The 26,202-nt window shown below is 42.6% G+C and overlaps 1 protein-coding gene across 35 annotated transcripts in view; it reads left to right on the forward strand.

Moving 5' to 3' along the window:
* The window catches only part of rims1b (regulating synaptic membrane exocytosis 1b), an 82,019-nt gene that overhangs the window by 41,658 nt on the left and 14,159 nt on the right, over positions 1-26,202 (forward strand). For 4 of the 35 annotated variants that reach the window (XM_005919264.3, XM_014332642.2, XM_014332641.2 and 1 more), the window contains 23 exons: positions 593-633; positions 801-911; positions 1,026-1,125; positions 2,625-2,748; positions 3,171-3,217; positions 3,304-3,428; positions 3,515-3,645; positions 3,788-3,959; positions 6,126-6,279; positions 6,456-6,512; positions 9,013-9,166; positions 11,767-11,883; positions 14,015-14,077; positions 14,468-14,545; positions 16,842-16,961; positions 17,717-17,800; positions 18,881-18,958; positions 19,389-19,454; positions 20,440-20,553; positions 20,965-21,071; positions 24,449-24,552; positions 24,684-24,844; positions 25,061-25,210. In XM_005919264.3, the coding sequence (XP_005919326.1) occupies positions 593-633; positions 801-911; positions 1,026-1,125; positions 2,625-2,748; positions 3,171-3,217; positions 3,304-3,428; positions 3,515-3,645; positions 3,788-3,959; positions 6,126-6,279; positions 6,456-6,512; positions 9,013-9,166; positions 11,767-11,883; positions 14,015-14,077; positions 14,468-14,545; positions 16,842-16,961; positions 17,717-17,800; positions 18,881-18,958; positions 19,389-19,454; positions 20,440-20,553; positions 20,965-21,071; positions 24,449-24,552; positions 24,684-24,844; positions 25,061-25,210 (2,458 nt within the window). The remainder of the gene's footprint in view (positions 1-592; positions 634-800; positions 912-1,025; positions 1,126-2,624; positions 2,749-3,170; positions 3,218-3,303; positions 3,429-3,514; positions 3,646-3,787; positions 3,960-6,125; positions 6,280-6,455; positions 6,513-9,012; positions 9,167-11,766; positions 11,884-14,014; positions 14,078-14,467; positions 14,546-16,841; positions 16,962-17,716; positions 17,801-18,880; positions 18,959-19,388; positions 19,455-20,439; positions 20,554-20,964; positions 21,072-24,448; positions 24,553-24,683; positions 24,845-25,060; positions 25,211-26,202) is intronic. The other 31 variants (XM_042219588.1, XM_042219604.1, XM_042219589.1 and 28 more) reach the window with 29 other exon arrangements.

A 26,202-nucleotide genomic window follows, 5' to 3' on the forward strand; every position in this document is an offset into this window, starting at 1 on the left:
CACAGCAGGGCGATGAGACACAGCTGAAGACAATCAAGACAATGCCTGAGGAAGTAAACTAATCACAAGACGCCAGAGACAGATGACTGTTAAAATAAAACAGGAAGCAACTCAGCAGATAATCACCAACAGAAACACTTGACAAGATACAGGATGACATAGAGATGGCAAGCCTAATAAATCAAAATGTAATAAAAATTCAATAAAAAATATAACTAACAGAAACTAAATACTAAAATATAAGAGCTTTGGAGCTTCAACAGGGAGTCTAAAGTATTTTTAAGTAAGAGATTTCAGATCATTTTAGTAAATTAAGTTACATTTTTATAGATGGCGAAATGGAATTTTTAGCTTTTTAAAATTAAACCTACCTCAAAGAAAGCCTTTGGCAGGCCCTGGCATATAAAACAGAAATGGGATGATAAACCCATCAGTTATGTTGTTTGAATTAAAGCAGATCCCAGTCTTTAATGGCATCACTGAGTCATCTTTCTAAGAGTTTTTTGTAGCTTGGAATCAACCTGCACAATTACATTTACCATCATTTAGACAAATGACTAATTCCTCCCTCTCGAACTCTTTCTCCCTGCAGGTGACTGGGACTGTCATCCTCTAGATCCTGCAGTTTGGCATGTAAGTTTCACCAGTCAGGTTGTTCCTGAAGCTCTGCCCTGATCCCTTTCCTCACATATAGCTGCACTTATATTAAGTCTAATGTTGCATGGGACCCATGACCAAATTACCAGTATTTACAGTTGATAATGTGCTTTGTAAACATCCTCATGTCTTTGTCCCTTTAGCATCCAGTTTCGTGGCAGCCATCCAAAGAGGGTGACCACCTGATTGGGCGGATCACTCTGAGCAAGAGGTCAGCCATGCCCCGTGAGGCAGGCTCTCTCCTGGGACTAAAAGTAAGCAGGGATTCATTCACATTAAGATCTGTCCTCACTGAGACAACAGGCAGTGTTGGAGAGGACGGAGTGACATCTGATCTTATCGTACGTCTGTCTCATCTTTGTGTGCAGGTGGTAGGAGGGAAGATGACGGAGACAGGGAGACTTGGGGCCTTCATCACCAAAGTTAAAAAAGGGAGTCTGGCAGATGTCGTGGGACACCTACGTGCAGGTACAAAAAATAGAACATGTTGTTCCTTTGCAGGAGATGCAGAACTGCAGACAGTATTGCTTTCATCGAGGAATGCATGTGAGATCAACCTTTGCAGAGACATCAGTATGTACCTGTCATCTTTGCAGGCATGAGTAGTGTGCTTGTCATTTAAATTGTTAAATGCTAAAATGCTAAACATTTGTAGCAGCTTGTGGTGGCCTACAGAATAGTAATAATACTGGTGTTTTTATTGGTGTAATGTCTGTGGGAGCTGCCACTTGAACTCAAGCAATCAACCAGCCTGCTTGTGCTGCATTCACATTATACCAGACCTTTACTGGAGTGCTATTTTGAGGAGTTTGGTTTTGCCAGTTTTACACTGATAAATAATTTTCAAAGCATTTTAAAAAAGAAAAAAAAAGGAATGTGGGCAAAAGTAAGCAACCGCAGTCAGCTGTTGGGATTAAAGTGATATTAGAGCATATATAAGGAAGCACAGAATGTATAAACAGGCAATGTGTACAGTTCTGCAGTAAAGCAGTCATCATTCATGCTACATTTTGCTTATCTGACCACGCTGTGTCATGATTTGAATAATAATGGAGTAGTGTATGGAGTGCTGAGGTCACGGGACTACTTCTGGCTGTAAATTTTGACTGTACAGCGACTCAGCTGCTGCTGAAAGTATTAACCCAGGGCCTTATTTATGCTTGAACATAGTATTAAAATCACTCCTGAGAGTGAAAAAACATTTGAGGAGGTTCTGAGAGCTCCGTTTTCAATTTACAGGTCGGAAATCATCGTAACTCACCTAAAATGCTTTGTCACTGTGGGTTTAGTCAGGAAAAAAAGGAGGAGCCAACAAGAAAACCCAGGCAGCAGTGACCTTTATGGTGGGCTAAATAGTGGGTTGGCATACCAAACCAAACATGTAAAAATGGGCAGATAAAAAGACAGAAATGTGTCTCATCAAGTGCAAAAAAGTCCTTCCAGTCTCTGAAAACTCTCAGAAGTGTTTTTTTTTGTCTAATTTGACAACTTGGATCTTTTCATGATAATTCATGAAAGATGCAAGCGGCAATAAGTCACATTAATGTGCTGGACAACCACTTATTTTAAGTCTGGAGATTGAAGAGATAAAATTGTTTCCACACTAAAGTCACATTAAATTGAATTATTTTCTCCATTAAAGTCAGAAACGAGGATGAAACAGGGTGTGGTTAATCGTGTGATTGACAAGTTTTAAGTGTAAGACCATGCAGCGCCCCTCGTTTTCTCCATCAGATCCACCCCTCGGTCATCCAGCGTCAAACAAGCGTGAAGTTTCACAAAAGGACTTTTCTTACCAAAGGGTGATGTTATGGTGACAATGTCCATTTTCTGAATACAGCCTTTGACCGATCATCGTCGGGTTTTTGTGTGGAGCACCCAGCAGAAAAGTTGCGCTGCACTTAACTGCACACTGAGGACATTTGATTTTTCAGTTTGACTTTAAGAGGCATTAATCTTGTTTTCAGGTGATGAGGTGTTGCAGTGGAACGGGAAGTCGTTGCCAGGAGCAACCAAGAAAGAAGTGTACAACATCATTCTCGAATCCAAGGCTGAGCCTCAAGTGGAGATTGTTGTTTCGAGACCTATAGGGTGAGTTTGCTGTTACTAATGTGTACTGGTCATTGTTAAAGTACCACGGCTTTGATTTTCCTTCTGACGGACTTTTGATGTGTCTCCTTTATCTAAAAGCTCTGTGAACCGAATTATGTCCAAACACCTCTTGAGAAAAGTGTATAGAGCACATCAGTAAGTAGAGTTGCTGAAATGGGTGGAGCCCCTTCCCAATGTATCTTCCCTGAAATCCTTCAGATCCAAGAAAGACATCCCCTTTTTCCACCTGTTCTTCAGTCCTTGGCCACCTGCTGTTTTCCCCACACTGTTAATATGACTGACTGGTTTTTTTCTTCTTCTACTGTGTTAGAAACTGTTGTTGTTTAGAGATATATGCCAGCTGAATGACACATAGTAAGGGAAGATTTGTATACACTCTGTGACTCTTCTGCTTTTTACAGAGACATCCCAAGAATCCCAGAGTCCTCCCACCCTCCTCTAGAATCTAGTAAGTTTTTATATCACCAGCTTAACAGGCTTTATATTTTAAAATGTGCTTTCAGTTAATGTTTTTTCCTATTATTCATTCTGTTGATCCCTCAGCAGGCTCCAGCTCCTTTGAGTCCCAGAAGATGGACCGTCCATCTATATCCGTGATGTCCCCTACTAGTCCCAGCACTCTCAGAGACCTTCCTCTGGTTCTGCCTGGACAGCTCTCTGTGAGTATCAGGAACAAACACAATGAGGTTCATCTGACTGGATATAGATTCAAAAGGATGCTAACTGCCTTTATGCATTGTTACAGGTGAAGCTGTGGTACGACAAAGTGGGCCATCAGCTGATTGTCAACGTCCTTCAAGCCATAGACCTGCCACCCCGACCAGACGGACGACCTCGAAACCCCTACGTCAAGATGTACTTCCTGCCTGATAGGAGGTCAGCTCATTGTGTTCATTTTTACTTATTGAGCATCTCACGGGTATTTCTTCATCTATAGTTTTTATTTTGAACAATAAAAAAACCATACTGTTCTCCTTCTTGCACACTGAATGAATCCATGATTTCTTCTCTCTTCCAGTGATAAGAGTAAACGACGGACTAAAACGGTGAAAAAGAGCGCTGAGCCCAAGTGGAACCAGACCTTTATCTATTCCCACGTTCATCGGCGAGACTTCAGAGAGCGCATGCTGGAGATCACAGTGTGGGACCAGCCTCGAGTCCAGGAGGAGGAGAGTGAATTCCTGGGCGAGGTGCGTGACAGCCACTGTCCAATCAAAGCCATTTTATTGGTTGAACTGTAAAACTTGTAATCGACACATCAAATTCCCTAAATCCACATTTTAACCTTAGTAGAAGAAACATACGTAGATGGTAAATGGCCTGTGTTTGTATAGCGTATTGTTTACATTTTCAAAATTAAAAAAATAAGGTGGAGATCAACTGAGAAGACCAGTTGCTAGATTTGCTGCACTTTCGGAACAGGGATGTTGTCCCATTATTGTCCGATAGAAGACTCCAGCTGCTTAACAGTCCTGGTTCTTCTTTGTGGAACCTTTGGTTTCATGATGCTCCAGATGTTTTTAGTTAGTCTGAACCTCAGCTAGGCCTAATCACTACACAAACTCTTCTACTACATGTATCTGCGGTATCTATGCTGTTGGAATCGATACAGTTTGGCATCATCTAGATGCAAAATGGAAGGTCTTCCCTGAATGTCAATCTTGATGTCATATAGAGGAAAGCATACATTGCTCTAAAACGTGTAGATACTGTTGAGCATTGACAGTGTTTGAACTCTTCTTTAGTCCAGAGGATGTGGTGCACGTGTTTTAAATCCTGTCCTGTCAGGCAGCTTTTGGAATCAGAATGCAGAAGGACATGATGAACCTCTGTGCTTCTATAAGATGCACGTTTATACCCAGTCATGTTACTGAGCTGTTACCATTTAACCTAATTAGTTGCAAACTGTTCCTGCCCTCACATTTCTAGCCTTTTGTTCCCTCATCCCAACTTTTGTCTTGCTGCCATCAAATTCAAAATGAACTAATATGCTATCAAATTGTTATTTATCTTGTAATGCCTCCCAGTCCAGCTCTTCAGTTCGAAGCAATGTTTTAGCCCCTCCCCTCTTAAGCTCCTCCTCTCTTGGCTCTTAAGTAGACTTTCCTCTCATTGGCTGCCTCTCATAAATAGATGGTCGAAACAGCAGGCCAGAGCTGTTTTGGAGAAGAAATGAGAGATATCTGGTCTTACTGACTTCATTCAGACAAGTATTGATCATTTACATCAATAGTTTCAGATAATATAATTACATAAATAATTCTGCCAGCTCCCAAATGTTTCCCAATATCCCATAACTGGAAATCTTGGGATTTTTACTATGTTTTAAATTAAAGACACTTCTGATTACAGATGAAGATGATAGCAAGCAACCATAATTTATCCATAAAGGATTTTTTACTTACAGGAGTCACAAAACAGCAATACAAACTTAAAGAAAACAGTAGATAAAAGAATATAAACTTCAAAAGAACTGTTACTCTAAAAGCAATAAGAAAGTGAAAACAGTTTTTATAGTTTTTAAATGGTTTTTAAAAATTAAATGGTGCAAACATGTTTCTCAATACCGGTCTGCGGAGAGAATAACAGGGGGAACTGTGAGAAACACCCATCACCCAAAATTTGCTAAGTCTGCCTAACATATGATTTAATTTGTTGTATATTTACTGAATATGATTGCCTAAAGTTTCATTCTCTGAGTGGATGAAACTGTCCATCCATCTTCATCTGCTTTATCCGAGGCCGGGTCACGGGGGCAGCAGTCCAAGCAAAGAAGCCCAGACCTCCCTCTCCCCAGCCACCTCCTCCAGCTTATCCGGGGGAACACCAAGGCGTTCCCAGGCCAGCCGAGAGATATAATCTCTCCTGCGTGTCCTGGGTCTGCCCTGGGGCCTCCTCCCGGTGGGACATGCCTGGAACACCTCCCCCAGGAGGCGCCCAGGGGGCATCCTTGTCAGATGCCTGAACCACCTCAGCTGGCTCCTTTCGATGTGGAGCAGCAGCGGCTCTACTCTGAGCCCCTCCCGGATGGCCGAACTTCTCACCCTATCTCTAAGGGAGAGGCCAGCCACCCTTCGGAGGAAGCTCATTTCTGCCGCTTGTATCAGCGATCTCGTTCTTTCGGTCACTACCCACAGCTCGTGGCCATAGGTGAGGGTAGGGACGTAGATCGACCGGTAAACTGAGAGCTTCGCTTTTACACTCAGCTCCCTCTTCACCATGACGGACCGGTGCAGCGTCTGCATTACTGCAGCTGCAGCACCAATCCGTCTGTCGATCTCCGGCTCCCTTCACACATGTGAAGATTTCTACTTTCCATTTTTCTCATGTGCCACCTCCCTTTCTGTCCCCCTCAGATCCTCATAGAGTTGGAGACGGCCTTGCTAGACGACATTCCTCACTGGTATAAGCTCCAGACACATGACGTGTCCTCTATACCTCTGCCACAGCCCTCTCCATACCTCCCACGGAGACACGTCCATGGAGACAGCCCCAGCAAGAAACTACAGAGTATGTGTGTTCATTTATTTGCAGGCTGTGTGTCCTTTAACCAACAGTGTTTGAGCGTGGTGGCTAACATTTCCTGTTCTGAGCCTTCTCCAGTGTCCCTCTCAGCGTGGGAGAATCTCTCAACCTTACCCTGTCTTGTGTGTGGGTGTTTTGCGTGTGCGTTTGTATGTGTGCAGGGTCTCATCGCATCATTGATACAGAGTTTGATGATGGTTTGATAGTAGTGACTAAAGGTGGGTGGGGGTCATGGTTATTGAGCGTTTCCTCGTAGTAGCCTGTAGGTGCCCAGCACTGTGTGAGAGAGCATCCTTGTGCATCCTCCCTTCATGTCCTGTGGAAACCTTTTGGGTCTGCTTCTATAAATTTCTAAAAATTTAACCTAAATTAAAATAATTAATTCAAGCTGAATCAGCAAAAACACCCGAAAGTATTTTGCAAATCATCACATTTCTTACTGGGGTGCAGATTCTGAATTTTTGCGTGAGGCTGCATGAGCATTTTCTCCTCTTTTGCTGGGTCTTAGAAACACCGACGCACTGAGTGCATGCTGCACTGCAGAGCTGCAGTAGTTCACTGCCATTCCACTACGTCTCCTGCAATCCTGCATGCTTCTATTCCTGCTCCTTACTTCACTGAAAGCACACTGAACACAGACAATAGCAGACATTTTAGCTACAGCTGCTTTGCTGGCTGCCTGTTTCTGCCCTCGCTTCAGTTCCAGTGTGCATTGATTTAGACATTAATGCAATTTTATTTAATTTTTTTGCTAGCCTTTAAAATGCCACAAGTATGATCAGGATACTATTTGAACATTACTATGATTTTATTTTATTTTATTTTCCTTGTTATTTTGTTTTGCCTCAAATAACAGAGCTCTTTACTACAATACCCACAATTCTTAGCCATAGCTTAAATCGTGCACCACAGGTGATGAATTCATTTACTCAACTATTCATTCATTGGCCAAAAAAAGTGTTAATTTTAGTTGCAGTGCAAGTGTATACCTAACTGCATCTTGAGAGTCAGTTTTTATACATAGGTTGTTGTTTTTTTGTACTTATCCAACCAGCGATGCTTCCTGTGTATTCTTAGAAGCTCCCCAACTGGCTGCTACCTTTAATGATCCATACAAGACATGATTGAGACCTTCGCCTCACTTCACTTTGCACAGTTCTGTTTCACATCCTGTCGTTCATATTTAAAGCTAGAGTTGGCAGACGTCTAGAAAGACCAAACCCCGCCCCCAAAAAACACCAAGCCAATGTCTCAGTGTCTCTGCAGAACACAAGTGGGTGTTCATCAGCCATCAGAGGAGGACGAGCAAAGTGACCACTGGCCTCTGCGCTCTACACTCCTGTCCCAGAATCTTGTCAGATTGCTGTATACCATTTCCAGTAATTCCCACGTGCGGTTAAATCAAAGTAAAGTTTGCAGTTTTACATCTTTGCATTGGTGGCCAAGAGTATTTTCTGTATCGTTAACCATTAATGAAACTTTTAAATCGTAGCATGTCACATGTTCCCAAATGTGAAGAGGTCATAAGCCATACACCCCCCTCCTTTCACCCTATGTTAGCTTGAACTGGCCCCAACCCTTCTGTGGTATAAGAAAATGAACGAATGGGTGAAGAGATCACACTAAATTGGGAGCAATGTCTTGGCACGCCACTCAACCATTCCATATAAAGTTAGGTTAGGGTTAGAAGCAACGTCAAGGATTTCTGCCAGCCTAGTTAATGGTTCAGGGATGGCGTCACTGTTTTTTGACTCCTTAATGAAATGTCCTGCAGCCCCCTCTCTCCTATAACTGTCCTAACTCCACCCCATCAGACATATATAGGCTATACATCAGCTCCAGCAGCCAGAAGGCCATCAACCAACTACATCAAGACCATCACAGAAAATTTAACTTAGCATCTTACCAATCCAGGGAGCAATGAGAGGTGCTGAATATAGTTTGTCATTGCTCCCTGGTGATGGTTAATATTCACTCCTGACATGAGATGTGTTTTAGTGCATTAAATGTCCCTTTTTTGGGCTGCTTTGCAATGTACGTAGTTGCTGTCGGTGGAATAGCCACTTTTAATTCAGGAATATCTGCCACTTAGTAAAGGGAAGTTCCCATGAATTTGTAGAAGGGCCAATTAGAGTAGCTTCTCTTTGACCTGTGATTGGCCAGAGTCTCCCATCACAAAGCCAGAAGGAGGTGGAGAAGTGTAGGTTTCTCTCACACAACAGGAGATGTTTTTTTCCTGTAAGACTCAAACATTACTGCCGATCTCAGCTTTAAATGAGGCTAATGCTCTGTTATTGCATTTCTTTCTGTATCATGTGACTTACTATAGCTTTGTAGGCTTGTAACTGTAAATGCCTGATCTGTCATCTCATCAGCCACTTCATGGGATTAAAACAAGCTGAGCTCAAGTCTGACAGACACATTTGCAGAAACAGTCACATGACCAGCTACACTGCGTTTGCAAGCTGCTTATTTGCCTGTAAAACATCCAGATGTGATGTTTTACAGTCTGTAGGTGAATGGCACCTGTAACAGTAGCGAGTAGTATTGACTCATTACAACTGGTGCACCCTTACCTAAGGACACAACTAATGCCTGGATGTGTGTGGGTGTTTGTATCCCTCCTGTGTGTATGTTATATCTGTGAATCTTGAAACATGTATTTTGCTTGTTTTGCACGTGTTTGTGTGTCCACACTGGATTTGTGTGCGGGTGCAGGCGCAGAGCGTAACTCCAGGGAGAGAGAGCGGGGCAGCACGTTGGCTGTGCCCGAGCAGCAGCGACCCGTCCAGCACCGCTCGCGCTCGGTGTCGCCTCACAGAGAGGACACGTGCAGAGCTCGGTCTCGGCCTGCACACGTGCCCATGCAAAGGTGAGTTACACCGGGGAGTTTTACCTGCTGAACTCTGAGTGATGATTTGGCAAGTGGGGGAACCCTAAAGAAAAGCTTGACGTTGCTTGTTAATTTGTGGACTGCAGCTGCGAGGATTACTGCTCGACAAGTCCGCTGCTGCATTGTTCTGGTCACGGCAGATGGCTGCCCTCTTTTGAGCCTCTTTCTGTTGGTTTCTTCCTGTTAAAAGGGAGTTTTTCCTTCCTACTGTCGCTGCTCACAGGGTGTCGTCTGATTGTTGGTGCTTTCTCTCTGTTATTGTAGGGTCTCTATCTTATTCTCTAAAACACTTTTAGCCAACTGTTTGTGTTATTTGGTGTGGATAAATACAAAGTAAAACCAGTACCGGTACCAAATAAAAGAAGATTTATTCATAATACACAGGAAAAACCCCTGGGAAAGTGTTAATGATAAAAGTTAATGAGTTAATGATAAAAACGATTAAAAAAAATAACGATAAAAACCCTGAAAACCATAAATTTCACACACGAGCCTTAACTCTCACGGCCTGGTACCGGTCCGTGGCCCCAGGATGGGGGACCGCTGCACTAAACCATCTGAGATGTGACGTTACCAGATTCCCTGCTGGTTCTTTTAGTTACTAAATCAACATATAATAAAATATAAAATGCTTATTTAGTATTTTATTGTCACTATTTGAATTTAAGCAGAAATTAAGAAAAAAAATTGATTTAAAAAAACCAAAATGAAGCTCAGGGCTCAGCCTGAGCATGGCTGCTGTGTGTAACAAATGATTTAACAGTAAAACTGTAAACAGTACAGCTGTGTAACGCAGGCAGGACAGGGCCCAAAATGCAGACTCACGGAGACGGGACCTCCAAAATACAGCTTTATTTACTGGGAGAAAAAGCGACACAAAACTAAAAAGTGAAACCTAAACACACGGGGAACACAGCTGACACGAATTAACGTGACGCCACAGGGGAAGCAGAACTAGACACACCGAACATGGAAGCCGGAGACCTTCACAATAAAACAGGAAACGGAGGAACATGACACAGAAATGGAGGAAAGGCAAAGAGGGAGACAAGAGAGACATGGCAGACTGGGGAAACATGGATAAACATGGGCAGGGGGGACATAGAATGAAACAAGACGCAAGAACTCACACAACATATATACACACAGACACACAGAGAGAGACACAGAGGGCAAAACAGAGATGCTAAACAGAACAACCTAGGCACCGCAGATTAAACTCGAGACTACCAACGTGGACTTAACCATGAACCATAATAGAAAATGACATGAAAATACAAGAACACAACACACTGGGTCAAATGACCCAGGCACATGACAGACTCTGTGTGTCACAGCTGGCCAGATTTAAAAAGTAGATCGTATTCACCATTCTGACAGATCCCATCCCAGTTTGGGGAATATTTAATGAATTTACTTCTTTGGAGACCCACATATGGATGCTTTTGATGATGCTGTCTATATATTTCAATAATTGGAACAGCTGGAAGAGACAAACCACCTCAGCTCTTGTTAACATTTCATTAACCCAGGGAGAAGCTGGCAGTGCAGCAGAAGTTCAAATCTAAAATGTTTGATTGAGTGCCGGGTCTCCACAACATGGGTCACATTTCATGGGTGGTTGATCTGGAGATTTTTTCTGCTTTTTTCCCACATTAATAAAAGTTGTACATCAGTGTCTAATCACACTGTCTTTGAACTTGGGTAATGTATCCTCTCTCCAGGAAAACGTCGGCCAAAAACACATAAAACTAAAACTATAAAGCAGCAGAGAGCTAAATATAACCAATGCAGAATACGGAAGCATAAAACAATAATCAACAAAAATAATAAAAAATGTAAAACTACAAAACCCCAAAACATGCCAAACTCAAAAACTCTGGGTCCAAGACTCAGGGACCTTAACTGATACGCTAAACAAATCTGTAAACCAGAAAACACCACAACAGAGCACAGCTGACAGAAAATCATTAGCTGTGTAAATTCCTGAGTTAATGTATTTATTTCCCTTTGCACGCTCAGGCTGCAGCTCATCTCAAATGTCAAATCGACATCTTAGAGCTCTGAAACTTCAAACTTTTAGCTATTCGGTGCGCTCAGCTCTGATACTGTCCCGAAGCCAAACGAAGAGTGACAAATCACTTGTGTGTGAAAGGATCTTTACTCATTGAATTTTTGGTGATAAATAACCAACAAATGGACTGATTGACTTTGTAATGTGCCCTAGTCGCTCTTCTAGCTCGTGTTCAGCACAGCAGTTGCCATGGTGATCTAGCCAGGTTAAAAGGCATCCACCTTCCTGGTACTGAAAACTCTGACTTTAGGCTCAACATGCCCGAACAACACATTAATCTTGCTTTGCGGTGCAGGCAGCATTTACCTAGAACGTTTCAATCTCAGTTCTTACCCCTGCTCATCGTGTCTCTACATCAAATCTTCAGTCAGATCTCAGTAAAGCGAGAATAAACATGATAAAGTCACAACTTTATAGTTTTTTCATTTTATCGTATTTTCTTTCTTTTAATGACTGCACTCATTTTCACATTACATATAGAAATGACATGTTTTCTCATCATCAGGAGTTTGGATGAGATCCACCAGAACCGCCACCACTCCCACTCCCCCTCCCATTACCACGAGCCCCACTTGGAGCACCAACGCTCAGGTGACTCGGACTACGAGTACTCTGAGGACAGGTAACCTGCTGTTGGAATCTCCTGGGATCTTCAGGATGAGGGGCGGGGCAGTGAAAATCTCTTCTAGTTGACTTTTTTACTTGTAATAAAAGAAAGATTGACATGTGTCAGATCAATGGTTGATTCTCTAACAGTGAAACTGGCCATCATCAAACATGAACTTCTGGGGCTTTGACACAATTATATATATTTCTCAAAGGCTGAATATTGTTTTTGTTTATGTGTGTGTAATGTGATCTTGCCAAACTATTTTCTACTAATACTACTAACAGAGTGAAACTACCCATATGGAAAAGAAATAGAAAAAGAAGTTGTGGTAAATGTTGAAGTTTTATGTGTATTTTAAAGTTTCGGGTTCCTTCACACAGAACATGGCATGTGCTGCACTTGCATCTGTAAGAATACTGGACCTCTGTTCTTCTTTGCATTAATTAAAAAGATTTGTTAGATATGTAGAGCAACAGAAAGGAACACATATGTGTTTACACATATTGTACGTCCACTCGACTGTTAAAACACACCCGTGTACTGCTGGTGCCGTGGTTCTGGGTTAGAGTTATGTACAAATAATTTCTTTATTTTCTCAGTTTTTACACTGATTCAAGTTTTACTTCCTGCTGTATCGCACGCACAGCACTGGTATTTTACTTCTGAGTCGCCAGATTGTGTCTTTCATGGTCAGATGGTCTTTTTGCTGTGAAGCAGTTTCTGGGAATCCTCGCGTGCATCTTGGGTTTCCTTGCATGTGGAGGTGTTTATGAACGACTTGGGTTTTTGGAGAGTTTCTTTTTTTTCCTTCCTCTTCTTAGAATTTTTTGCCACACATGATGCAAATTTAGGATTAAGGATTTGGATTTGGGCAGATTTCACCACTTTGCTCTGTGAGGAAAAATGGGCTTCTGTGGTGGTCCCAACTCAAAGTGTGTTGGTGTATAATTGAGTGAATTAGATGCTGGATGCTTTAGTTTCAGATTGCAGCAGTGCAGTTATTGTTTCCTTTATATCTTTAAATCTGTTTACTCATAAAAGTGGCCTTTTTTGCAGATTCTTCATGAAATATAATTGTGGGAAATTAAATCAAGTGCACGTTAAATGTGTGCGAGTGTGGCTGCTTACGTAGACACTTATGTGCACCGAATAGTCTCACGCTGATCGCGGCAAATTGTGAAAATACAACAACAACAAACGTTGTTGAGCCTTTTACGACACGTAATACTAAACTCTTCTAAGCTAAAGAGAATTTAACAGAACACGTGACAGCCCTGCTTGATAAGAACATGCCGCTGTTTCTGCCGCTGTGCTGACGATGTATTCAAACCATGCAGAGCATGAGCAGAGCAATGCTGTGCAAAAAGTTGCTGCAGTTCAGGAAAGAACCTCAGTGAACAGGAATCAAGCTTATTCAAGCAAAGACACAGATTATTTTAGTTTCCACAAATACATCAACAGCGTCAACAGTGCATCTGAAAGGAAATGGCACACTGTCACGTGTGGAGAGGAAGCAGCTGGTCGCTGTGCTTCGTGCCTCGTCACAATGGCGGCTGCCATACTATGTGCTGCTGCTGTTGATGATAATGACTCACAGAAACGTATTTTACTACAGTCCAAACACATAAAATGTAAAACTGCATTTATGTTTGCACAACCTTGCACCAAAAACATGATGGAAATTTCCATTTTGGAGCTGCAGACTCCAGATTCATTCTGAACGATCTCACCAGCGCCCCCTGTGAAACCTACCCACAGAGTGGGAGTTGGTCAGTGTTTTATTCTTCCTACTGCAGCCACTGAATGTGGACGGTGTAGAGCTTTTCTACTGTTAAGCCATCATAGACAGTGCACAGCCCCCTTTGGACTCAAAATAGAAAGTGCACACTGTAGTGGCGTTGCATGCCACTTTCTTAGGAGGTGTATGTAAAACATGAACATTTACTACAGGAGTGTATGCACAGGTTTATTCTAAGTCTTTTCCATATGGGATTCTCTGCTGTTGAACGGAGACTTGATTGAAATCTCAGAATTATGATTTCCTGGTTTCTGTCATTCATAACTTCACTTTACCTGTCTGAGTTGCCATCCTCTTCTTTTGTGTTGTTTTTCATTTGTTCACCCATCGTCATGCCAATGACAGTGAGGTCCTGGAGATGCACAGGTCTATCCGGGGCGGGAGTGCCGAGTGCCTGCACACAAACAGGTAAAAAGAAAAAGAGTAGCTGTCATCATTTCCATTTTCACTATACTTTAACAACTCCATCTTAACTCTTAAAGTTGGCCTTTTTAATGCAAAAGGAACATGCTGGTTATGGTTGTGTCTGTTATTTCTGCTTTTCTGCACATGCATGAAGACAAAAGTGTCACGAGTAGTTGTAGCACACATAAATTCAACTGTCTCATAACAGTGTATGCGGGGATTTGAGCCCCGCTCGGCACCTGACCTCAAAGAAGGCAAAGCTTTGTGAATAATTTCTTTTATTTCGTTTTTTTTTTGCCTTGGATGTCTTCTCTACATAACAGCAGTTATGGATTGTCTTTCCACTTTTTTCTTGTCTTCCTTTACGTGCATGACCTCCGCTCATACAACCAGGAGCATAGGTAGATACAGCAACACCCTCCCCCCCAAAATGCCCCTGTTAGTAAACGGTATCCATAAAGACATTTACAGGTAAGCTTTTAGCATTAAAGGCAGTCCTGCAAACCCTTCTCTGTGCCTGTCCAGCTTTCCCAGACTCATTCGTGGAGTTGGTGGGCCATTTATTCGTGGCAGTGATCTCTCAATGCAATAAATGCCCATATGTCTCCCAGGCCGCTGTGCTGATTGTGCGTGCTGTGGTCGGAGTGTGTGCCAAGTTGCTTTGTCATGGTGCCGCTTCAGTGAGATGTGTTGCTTTCCCATCTGCATTACACAATCTTTTACATGAGCACACTGCTAATCTTACACGTGTAGCCCATCAACTACAAATCATAAAAGAAACACAATTGGAGTAATTGCAGTTTCTAGTAATGCTGCGTGTGAGGGTCTAGCAGAGCTCACCTACTCTGCACACTTTGCACGGGCAGTTCACCTGAACCAAACAGTGAGTCTGGAGATATTCATGTGTGAAAACAGCTTGGGCTGACCAACGGGTGACCAAAACTTTTAGGGCCAAGGATCCATTTAGGGACACAAAAGCATGATTGTAACACCAGGTTAGCTATTTGCGACTTCCCCTTACTCGACGGTTTGGACGGACTGCAGAAACAAACTGAACTTGCTAAACTTTTAATTACTCTTGTTACTTTTATTTAACCAAGAAAGGAAACTCTCGAGATTAACACTCTTTTGCTAGAGTGTCCTAGACCAAGACAGGCAGCATTAATCCGTCTACTTTTTGGATGGATGGAGAAACTGAAGCTCCCAAAGAAAACCCACTTAAATTCTACACAGAAAGTCCCGTCCTGGGTTCGACCCCTTTTACTGCGAGGTAACAGTGCAGACCACTGAACATTTAAATAGCATTTTAACTCGATTTCTGTCTTCCTCCATGCTAATTAGAGCGCTGGCATGCTGTTGACATTGTAAGCACTGGCATTAGCATTTAGTTTAAAAGTGCTGTGGCTAAATGAAGCCGAGATGGGCTGTTAGCCTGTCTGTAGACCCTTAGGAGGCTTACAAACAAAAGAAAGTAGAAATGTGGAGAATGGAGATTGCTTGATGTTAAGAACTTTCACAACTTGTAGTAATCTTATGCAAAACCATTGTTTGCCTCACAAAGTGTCCGCTTACCAGGTTAAACTTGGGGGCAGTGCCATTTAAGTGCGTACTAGCAAGGGCTTGTTGCCTGTTGTGTATTAGTATGAAGGGTTGCTCATAATGTCCACCAACTTTAACTAACGAGCAGAACAAGTGGTTTTAGTCTTATTTAAAGGAACCTGATGTTTGTCTCCATCGAGTCTCATGAAAAAACCTGAATGATGTGAACAGCTGTAGCTTGGCTTGGGTTGAAGTTGCCAGAGTACCCTGATGATGACTGCTGGTTAAATGAAACCCGAGGATGCTTTGCAGCTGATGGGCTAAAATACACGAAGTAACATCATTTTTCAGATGCTGATGATGGAATCAGAGAGTGTATGTATGTAGTATCTGCTTACTTTCCCTTTTTCCTGCTTCTGACTGCTTTCACAGAACAGTAAACGCTCATATATTTTTTGAAATATGCTATTTCAGTTTCTTTCCAACATTTAAAAGCTAAAATGTATTCCACTCTGTATAACTTGGTGTAGCTTAGCCCCAAAAGTTTGAAAAACAGGGGGGAAGCATTCAAAAATCCTCACTTACAATCTGACTGCAGCAAAGATGGTAGTAAAGGTATAGCTCTTTAAGCAGATTCATTGCAGTTGATTGGGGACATGCCCAGGTAACCAGTGCGGGGGAAATAGTGAGACTTGCTTCATGAAGGTCTTTGGGGGACACGATGGGTTTTATGTGGACATTTCATGTAAGAGCAGTTCCCTCCATTTTTGTCTGTTCTGCTCTGATAACAGCGCGTACATCCTATAGATCTGCTGCAGCTCGGTTTCCTCGCCACGTGTCGCCTCTGCAGCTTTAGATTGTGTTACGTAATTGGTGTTACATGTAATCTTCCTGTACGTATGTGTGCGGGGCCAATCCACCAGAGAACAATCTCTACACTCGGCTCTCTGAAGTCACAGACTGCATGTAGCTCATCTCGTGGGCACGATGCTGCAGGAAGCCTTTTAATCGAGCTGTTACATAAGCTGTGGACAGGATGCATTAAAGCTACCCTGCTTTATGTTGCCATGTAAATGTTCTACTTCATTTGTTAATTTCATGTTGTTTCCCCTTCCTGCACTTATTTGGCTTGTTTCTCTCAGTTGTGTGTATCATTTTTGTTTTCCTTTGCCTCTCTTTGCATGCGGGTCTTTCCCCACCCACTGTGGGCGGGGTTTCTGGCACACAGCTCCACCCTCCCCGCATGCCTAAAGAGCAAGCCGCCCCACAGGCAGGAGGGGGGCAGCGCCTTGCCTCGTAGCATCCTCACACACCGTGTGCTCAGGTTCACTGATGAGGTCACGGTTAGGTAAGAACACACCCACTTCACATGTCCTCCCACCATTGGTCCTCTTGCCACCTCTTGCTTCTTTTTCCCTTTGGAGCGTGTGCTGGTAAAAGCAGGGTGTTACTCTTAAGCTCTTGTTGCCGCCCGTGTCAGGCGTTTGGCCTCAAAGCGTCGTGTGCGACGTCATGCGATGGCAACGAGCCGGCCATCTGTTGATAGTAGCTGTTGTCAGCAGCATGATGTGACACAGCACAGACATGCAGCGGAGCTCTGCTCTCCTCGCTCACTCCCAGACACACGAACCGTCCCTTCTCCCATGTAGACCTGGTTCCCATGACAACCTCCCATCTGAGTGGTCTCACTCTGCGAGGCCGCGAGGAGTGACTGGCGGTGATAAATGGAAACACAGCATCAGAGCCATTACCGTTTTAATGCGCTGTCTCATGGCCTCCCTTCTTCTCTCTTTGTCTCTCACTTCTTGTTACCTTTCTTCTGATTTTCTCTGGATTTTCTTTGTCCCTCTTTCTCTTATCAACCCTCCCTTTTTTTACTTGCTCGCCTCATCCTTTCTCCTTCTCCCTCTGTGGTGGTCTCCCATCTTCACTCTTTGCCTTATTTTGTTATCTTTCTTTTGACTATTTCTGCTGTATCTCTTGTTCCCCTTCCCACTCATCATCCTTCTGTTTTCAACATCTTCATCACCTCGCCTCCTCCTCGCATCCTCTGTCCCTGTGCATCTCTGTTTCTCTCTCTGCTGCCCTGTTGTGGCGGTGCAGTGACCTGCAGCCGTCGTTGGACAGAGTGAGGAGCGCCAGCACCACGTGTCTGAGACCAGACTTTCACTCTACTGACAGAGACAGGTATCAGAAGAACATGCACACCATCACCTCTACCTGCACTCTTTTTCTGATGGAGTCATTCAACTTTTTGGGTGTTAGGATGCTGCATGTCTCCACTTCCCTTCACATCATGTGCCCCTTTCATACATGAGTAAATTTGCCATTATACACCCTCATTTAAAAAAAATAACCCAACTCAAACTATCTAGTTGTTTGCATATCTCAGTTCGTTTAACCTCCAAGACAGATGAAGGAGTTAAACAGGAACAGATAAGATTATAAACCACAAAGGTCCCAGCAAGCATAACTGAGTGCAGCTTCTCTCAGATATTATTTGCAGATATGCTTATTCAGTTTCTTCCCAAGAGTCATATACAAGATTGATTCCACCCTGCAGTCAGTAAACAGAAAAAATGGCAACATGGATACTGTGCATTTATTATTTATTTATTTGCAAATAATAAGGTGAGGATAAGGAGAGAGATCGGCCAGTAAATCAACAGCTTCACCTTCACACTCATCCCTTTCTGTACGTCTCTACCTGAGCCAGTAATCCACCGTTTCCCATTGGAGAATCCTGGCCTCAGACTTGGCGATGCTATTTCTTATCCCAGCTTCTTCAAACACAGCTGCAAACTGCCCCATTGTAAGCTGGAAATCCATTGAGCAGGTCCACATAGCCGCAAAAAGCAGAATCACAAAAAGCTGACAATCGCTGTCATCTTCACTGCACATAGAAATTCTGTCCGCACCGATTATCATGAGCCCTGGTGGAGTCTGATTGCTGGTATAACTGCTGACCGAGCTCTTGTTAGGAACATATAGGGACGTAACAGCTGGTGACACCATGTTTGATCCTCTGTAGTCTGTGAGGAAGGTTTAATTTTACAGATGCAACAAAAACTGTGTTATTATAATTCTAGTTCTTCTGGTATTTTTACCACCGTGTCAGTTTGTTTGCTCACAGAAACGTGTCTCTGTGGAGCTTTTACCTGATGTTGTGCCATGAAGTTGAAAGCAGCCTTCACTGTCCCTTTCCTCACTAACAACCTCTCTCCCACTGGGATGCTCCTCCTCCCTCCCACCTTCCCACCCCTCCAGGTGTTCCAACTCTTTGCCCCGAACGACTCCCCCAAGCCCCAGGATCTTAGTAGAACATGTGGCCCCTGAGGAAGACAGGTACACCGGGTCCACCCCCTGTGCCGACCCCTGACACGCTGCGGTTCTGCTTGCCTGCTCATACGTCCCTGAACTCTCACTTGAAAGCCTATCCTGTAGCCTGAAGCTTGTCCTGTAGTGATATGTACATCGTAGATCTTGTGATCAGCACCGCTTCCAACCCTTTTCCTGTAAATATTTGTTGTCTAAGGCTGTATAATCTCTCCTTTGTTGTGCTGCACCTGCTTCTCTCTTCTGAATTTCTTCACTTCTCTGGCTTGAAAGCACTTTTGCAGCTATGCAGCTTCCATAAACCAATAGAAAGACTGAGTTTGAACCTTTTATAGTATTTCTTGCCCAGAGCTCAGTTGGGCCATTCTCTGCATCGCCATTTTCCACATCGTATTTGTTTTTCTTCCTCTCTCTCTGTGGCCGCTGTGTGCCAACACAGGCAGTCTAACAGTTCTCCAGGTCCAAACTGTCCAAAGGGCAGCAGAAAAAGCCTGGAGGGGGACAGGTAAGATCATTCATTCATTCATTTACCTGTGTTTCCACCTCATTACCCTAATCCCTTCCTTTTTCTCCAGAGGGATCATATTTAACCATCTTTCCTTTTGGTCATGTGTGGAATTTTTTTTTCTTGTTCAAATCTAAGAAATCCTCAGAAAGACCTTAGATATAAACACATTGATCCATATTTGTGATTTGTTTTGTACAGTAAATGGAGCTTTGCTGACAAAAACTGGGTTTCTGTGTTTTATATGTTTGGAATTAAGCAAGAAAAAAAGCCTTTTTTTAATAATCGAGAAGCCAAACTGACTTTTTATTCTCTGTGCAAAGTTATGTTTGTCCAATCTTCCCTTCAGTGTTGTGTGCTTGCGCACCTCTGGATTGCTTCAGGCACACATCACAAAAAAAGAGCCAAACTTTTCTCTCAAAGACGTTGCACAATGCACAAGTCAGGAAAATTCAAAAAACAGTGAACATGGTTCTGGCTCGGACCCTGCTGACTTCTCTGCTGAAGATAGAAGGCTATTTGGCAGGGCGTAGTTTGTTTGTTTTTTAATCATCTTAAACATTAAAGTACAGTCAGTTTGACCCAGAAGATGATGCTCTCCATCTAAACTCTACAGTGAAATTAGAGATCAGTGATCTGAAGATACAGCTGAAGATAGAGGCAGTGCTGAAAGCGGTTCAGAGGTGCATGATGACACGGCCTTGAAGAACAAAACAGATAAATTTAACTCGGGTCAAGTTTTTGATTGTTTTCTTGTATTATATTAGGATTTTCTTTACATTTCATAATTGTAATATGTTAAGCCCCGCCTTCTGTAAGCTGACTTTTTCTGATTGGCTGCCCCTTTAGATTAAAAACAAAAAAAAACTGCAGGTGGGCCGATTAGACCATGATTAATATGACCATCCACCACTGAAACAGACTGTTTGTGTTGTTTTGAGTTGCTATCTTTCTGTTTTTATTCCTTTTTATTTGCTGATGGCAGTCGCATCCAGCCCACCTCTATCCTGAGGGGCAGTAGAGGGAGAGGAGGCCCTCTGAGGCCCTTTGGCCAGACAGTCCTGTCAGGGTCTTGTCCTAACTCACCACGGCTGGACAGGTGCATGCTGTTGCCAGAGCCCCGCCCCCCTCACCTGGTTTCCTCTCTGTTACACTGAGTGCACAGATACTACCTATATCAGCCATAGCCCAGTATGATCTTTATGATGTGTTGCTCACAAGTGATGTGATATTTTTATAAATTGTCTGTACATAAAGTATTTGAAGTATTTTGGGGATCTGTAGAAATACTCAGACACACTCGGTGAATCTTCCTTTGCTTCTCCTGCAGCTTCACTGATGATTCTGATCAGTTTCTCTCCTATCTTGACCTTTGACCTTTACCATTGACCCCAGTTTGTTGCTTCTGTGACTGAGTGTTGGGTCTCACTTGAATGAGAGATTAATCTCTTTATCATTATATGTATGTATAACTAATTTTCGCACCTCCTTGTGTGTTCATGTCCTGCAGAGCACACCCTTATGGCAGCCCGACTTCCCCAGCGGGGACTCCCTCATCAGGTCGCAGGGGCAGGCAGCTCCCTCAGCTCCCCGCTAAAAGCAGCAGTATAGAGCAAGGTGCGTTGTGTGTGGAGAAAAATTCATAAGAAAGAAGATGTATCGCAACAGTTTGATAGTTGTAATCATTCGCATCAAACTGTTGTCAAAGTGAATAACTAAAAGGATTTTTAAATGCATCAGGTTTGTCCCATAACTGGACCAGTGACATCAGAACAACAGCCCTGCGCCGTCACCTCAGTGTGTATTATAGTGGCGTTTGTCAGATGTCTGCTTCACACCCTGAAATTTAGGAAAACACGCCCCTTCACAACAGTAACCGAGCTTATTGACAAATGAAAAGTGCATGAAGGCCAAAGCACACCTTGTATTGTTCTTTGACTGACAGCAGTTTTGATGAGTAGCACTTATTGACACCCGATGATTAGAACGGGCTAAAATTAGAGAGCCTTATAATAATGAGTAACTGTAGTGACTGAACCTGTTTTAAAATTCTGGATTGCAGCTCTGCCAGCTTCAATGCTGCACCCTTAAAAGTTAAACCCTCTAATTATGGTCACATATTGTGTTTTATAGCCAGGTACTGGGACCTCCAGGTTGAAATGGGTTAACAGCCTTTAAATTGTCAGTGCAGAGGAGTGCTGAGTAGATAAAACTCATATGCACTTATGTAGGCTGCGCTCATGTTTGACTCTATGCCCACAGCTTCAGTGCCTTTAAGGTTTTTTTGCCCTGAATTTTGTCTTTCACCTGTCGGATTAGGACGTTTAGCGTACAATAAATCTCTGTGTCCTTCTCACCAGGAGTGAGATTTGAAAATTATATGATGCCATTTGAAGGACTGTAAAAATGATCAACTGCAGTGTTGGGTCACTTCAAACAGCAGAACTGAAGCATGACAAATGGTCACTCTTTAACCCCTCAAGCCCGGCGCTATTAAATTTCACCTGAAAGACAATATCTCCAATTTCTGTCACCAACAGCAGCACAACAGTGAAGGATTAGGATGTGGAAATACATATAATGAGTCTCCACATCACAATCACCAGGCTGGAGTGAAACGTTCAGCCACATTCATTTAAAAAAATCCTGTTTTAACAATTCGCAGCTGTAATTCTTCCAGATTTGACTCAGCAGGAAGAAAATCTAACATTCAGTCATAATTTAGTCAGTTGCACTGGCTCTTGTTGTTTGTGTTTTAATGACCTCTGGGGTCAAAAGGGTTAATTTATTTTTTAAACTCTCAAAAAAAGAGCCTGAAACACACAGTTCAGGGCAAAACAACAAACCTATCAAAAATCCCTGAAAGCAGTTCAGGAAGCTGTCAGCATAAAGTAAGTGCATCAAGATTTCTGTCTGCTCAGCACTCCTTTGATTGAAAAAACAATATAAACAGTATGAAAACTGTGGAGTTTTCATACTGTTTAGAGGGTTTTAACTGTAGGTGTAGAGCAGAGTGTGCAGGGACAACACTGCACCGTTAATGAAACCGATTTAGCCTATTACATGTAAGAGAGTTCATAAAGTCAGACTGAATGTGAAACTTTTATTTTCATTAACTGCTGAAGAAAAAATGTCTTTTTATGCCTGTTTGATATAATAATCAGATAGTGATTGTATAATTCAGTCAGTCTTATTTTAGTATTTTTGATCCACTTTCACTTGTTTTATTAACGTTACTGCATTTCACTATTTATACAAACTCAACATTTCCTGGTGGTTTAAAATTAAAACCTTCACAGGGTTTCACTGGACTAAACATTACATGTGTCAAAAAGACTTTTATTTTGAAACATTTGTGGGAAACTCATACATTCAACTCATACCTTATTTCCTAAAAGGTAAAGATGTATTTAAAAATGATAAATTCTGTTATTTAACTAGAGAAAAGGTGGTTGCGAAAAAGTGAGTTGCGGACTTAAATACAGTATCAAACAATCAGCCTTTAATGGCGTCGATGCAGGAAACAGCAAAGTCTAAAATAATCCAGAGCATATGCCAAACAGAGATACTGCAGGAAATAAGTTACCAGAAAACTCTAGAACGTCCTCAAGCACACAGAACGAGGATACAAACAGCAAAAAGGGACAACTGAACAAAGGACAAGGGGAGAGTGAGACAATAAATGCATAGAAGGGTGAGTAAGAGTGGACACACCTGGGAGACACAGCTAAACCAAACAAGCTAAAACCTACGAGTAATGTCAGGGACTAGAAAGAGAGAGCATATTTCCCCACATGTTGTCTTCACTTCTTTGGCTTCCTGTTAAATCCAGAATCAAATTTAAAAGGTCCCGTCTTATCTTATGACCTTGTAGTACCATATCACCCTATTAGAGCACTTCGCTCTCGCTCTGCAGGCCTACTTGTTGTTCCTAGAGTATTTAAAAGTAGAATGGGAGGCAGAGCCTTCAGTTTTCAGGCCCTCTTCTGTGGAACCAGCTTCCAGTTTGGATTCAGGAGACAGACACTATCTCTACTTTTCCTTTTTTGATAAAGTATACAGATAAGGCTGAATCAGGTGACCCTGACTCCTCCTTTATGTGCACTGCAATAAGTGTAGGCGTTGGGGGATTCCCATGATGCACTGAGTGTTTCTTTTTCACTCACTGTGTTTTTATAAACCTCTCTGCATTTAATTATGAGTTATTCTTAATCTCTGGCTCTCTTCCACAGCTTGTCTTTATCCTGACCCACGACCATGACAGTATTATTCTTAAGTTTAATTTCTGCTGCATGAAATTAGCTAGATTTTAAGACTTTAACAGACTTTAAAACATCAGTCACTGTCTGGTAGATTTCTCAGCACTCACTTGCCTGCTGATGGCGCCAAGAGTCTTAGTATATTTCCAAATTCTCTCAAGTGGCGTTTTTTCCAAAGAGCTCCGGGTTGTTGGTGTTCTCACAGCTGTGGAGTTTAGGAATATGCGCTCAGGTGGGAATTTATTTTTTGTGCAACTCTAAAATGTAAAATAAGTTTAACAGCTGTTTGATTGAAAGCATTAACTTCAGGGAATTTGGTTTTAGTCCCTCTAAAACTTTAGCCTATGTCAGTTTTCCTCACTTTCCAGTGCTATTACAGTATATGTGTGTCCTTCTGGTTCACATTCACTGGTTTTCTCTGCAAAGATAAATCTTTAAACACTAAAGTAGGATTTCACCTAACCATAAATCCAAATCCGGCATTCCCAGAAGACCTGGATTGGAATTTGAAATTTAAACTTTTTCAGTGCAGATCTAAAGTGTCTTTGAGTCTCCCCGATGGAGTTTCCAGTGCACATAATGCTCCACCTAGTGTCAGAACCCATGTCCTGCATCCACAGGAAACACCATCCAATTAAAACACGTGTATTTTATTTTTCTTCATGGGTTTTGCTTTTTTCTCAGTGACATGCTTTTATCCATATCCTTTGTCTTTTTAAAAATGTTGTGCCTCAGCCCTCGCAGTGGAGGAGCGAGCCCGACAGCTGCAGATGAAAGTACATTCCTACCGGCCTTCAGCCTCCCATGACCCTGAGACAAACCTCAAGACCAAACGGGAGGTGAGTGTTTGTATTCGCTGCTCACCTCTTCCTTCTGGACTTTATAAACAATGTATTTGTTATTTATTCGTCCTCAGTTTGAACAAACGTACTGAGCTTCCCACCCTCCTTCTCTTTACCTCCATCCTTAGATGTATGCAGAACAGAGGCGCAGCAGCGACAACATGTCGGCCAGATCTTCAGACAGCGATATGAGCGACGTGTCGGCGATCTCCCGTGCCAGCAGTGCCTCCCGCCTCAGTAGCACCAGCTACATGTCTATCCAATCAGAACGGCCCGGGGGACGACTCAGGTCAGTTGTGACTGTAAAGGCTGCTTTTTAACACCACAGCCATCATTTTTAATATTCTAATTAAACCCAGATGTCGGAGAAGTGCATGCTGATCACAGTCTGTCTTTCCTTTTCTTGCACGCCACTTGCCGTTGCATGTTTGTGTCCTTCTGCATGCTCTGATTCTTCCACCCACACGCACGCAAACACATGAACGCACAAACACACATAACTCAGATCCAAGTCATTAGAGGAGGACAAGAAGGACAGGAGGATCTCGTGGGGGGTGGATGGAGAGGAGGAGGAGAACGAAGGTGGAAAGAGGCAGTTCTCCGAGGAGCTGAAGCACAGGAGACACACTGTGGCAGGAGACACGAGAGAGTCCAGGTAAAGAGTTCTCACACGGTGAAGCCACCGATGATGGCAAACGGTCCATCTGCTCACTGCACAACTAGGTCCACATAGACCTCTCAAGTCCAAAGAAAGGCCGTCAGAAGCTATTAAAGGTGGAAACATAAGCAGTTTATATAGAGGTGGTTTATTATAGTTTATTGTAGATGTAGATGTGGAACCTTTCTTTCTGGAGAAAAAAATCTCCAGTGAAATATCCATATTTATGGGTAACTCCTGTTACCCATCTGCAGTGGCTCGCAGTGGCTTTAACAACAAATTAGGAGAACTAGATCACAGATGTCAAACATAAGGCCCGGGCTCCAGGATCAGTCCGGCAAAGACTCCACCCACTGGGTGGCTTTGAAAAAAGTGAAGGAACGTTTTTGGATCACCAAAACATTTTCTGTAATTTTACACATTTATAAGAGTTCATTTATTACAACAGCATTTCTCTATCATGTTTGTTTATCACTGAGACACAATGAGCACTTTGGCACTTATTTTTCTAGGATATCTGTAGATCTAAACATCTATCTATAGATGTCTCAAAATATCTCAAGATTAAAAGTGTAGATAAACCTCTTAATGCTGTCAGAAAGGTCAGAGTTCAAAGTTTTAGACATCCCTGAACTAGATTTCACGTTGCTGTAAGTGATTTTTTACATTCTCCAGTTGTAAAAATGTGCAGCCTGAACACTGAATTTTATACCCCGTGTCTGTCAACTTATCCACTTCATGTTGCTGAACGTCAGAAGCGGCGGTGGGCGTGGATGTAAACACCTGAAAGTCCAAGTCGAGAACAGAACATTTAACAGTGTGTGAGCAGATTTGTTTGCTTTAACCATCAACCCGGCGGGCTTATGTTTGATCTGAGCCTGGACTTAAAATTAAACTCAGACTTTCTTTTTTTAAAACTGTTACTGTTCAAGCTATTAGCCTGCTAAATCAAATAGTATACTTTTGATTCATTTCCATAAAAACAGGTA

This window comes from Haplochromis burtoni, unplaced genomic scaffold, assembly GCF_018398535.1.
Source record: "Haplochromis burtoni strain Fernald_Lab_line unplaced genomic scaffold, NCSU_Asbu1 Contig_35, whole genome shotgun sequence".
NCBI classification, from domain to species: domain Eukaryota; kingdom Metazoa; phylum Chordata; class Actinopteri; order Cichliformes; family Cichlidae; genus Haplochromis; species Haplochromis burtoni.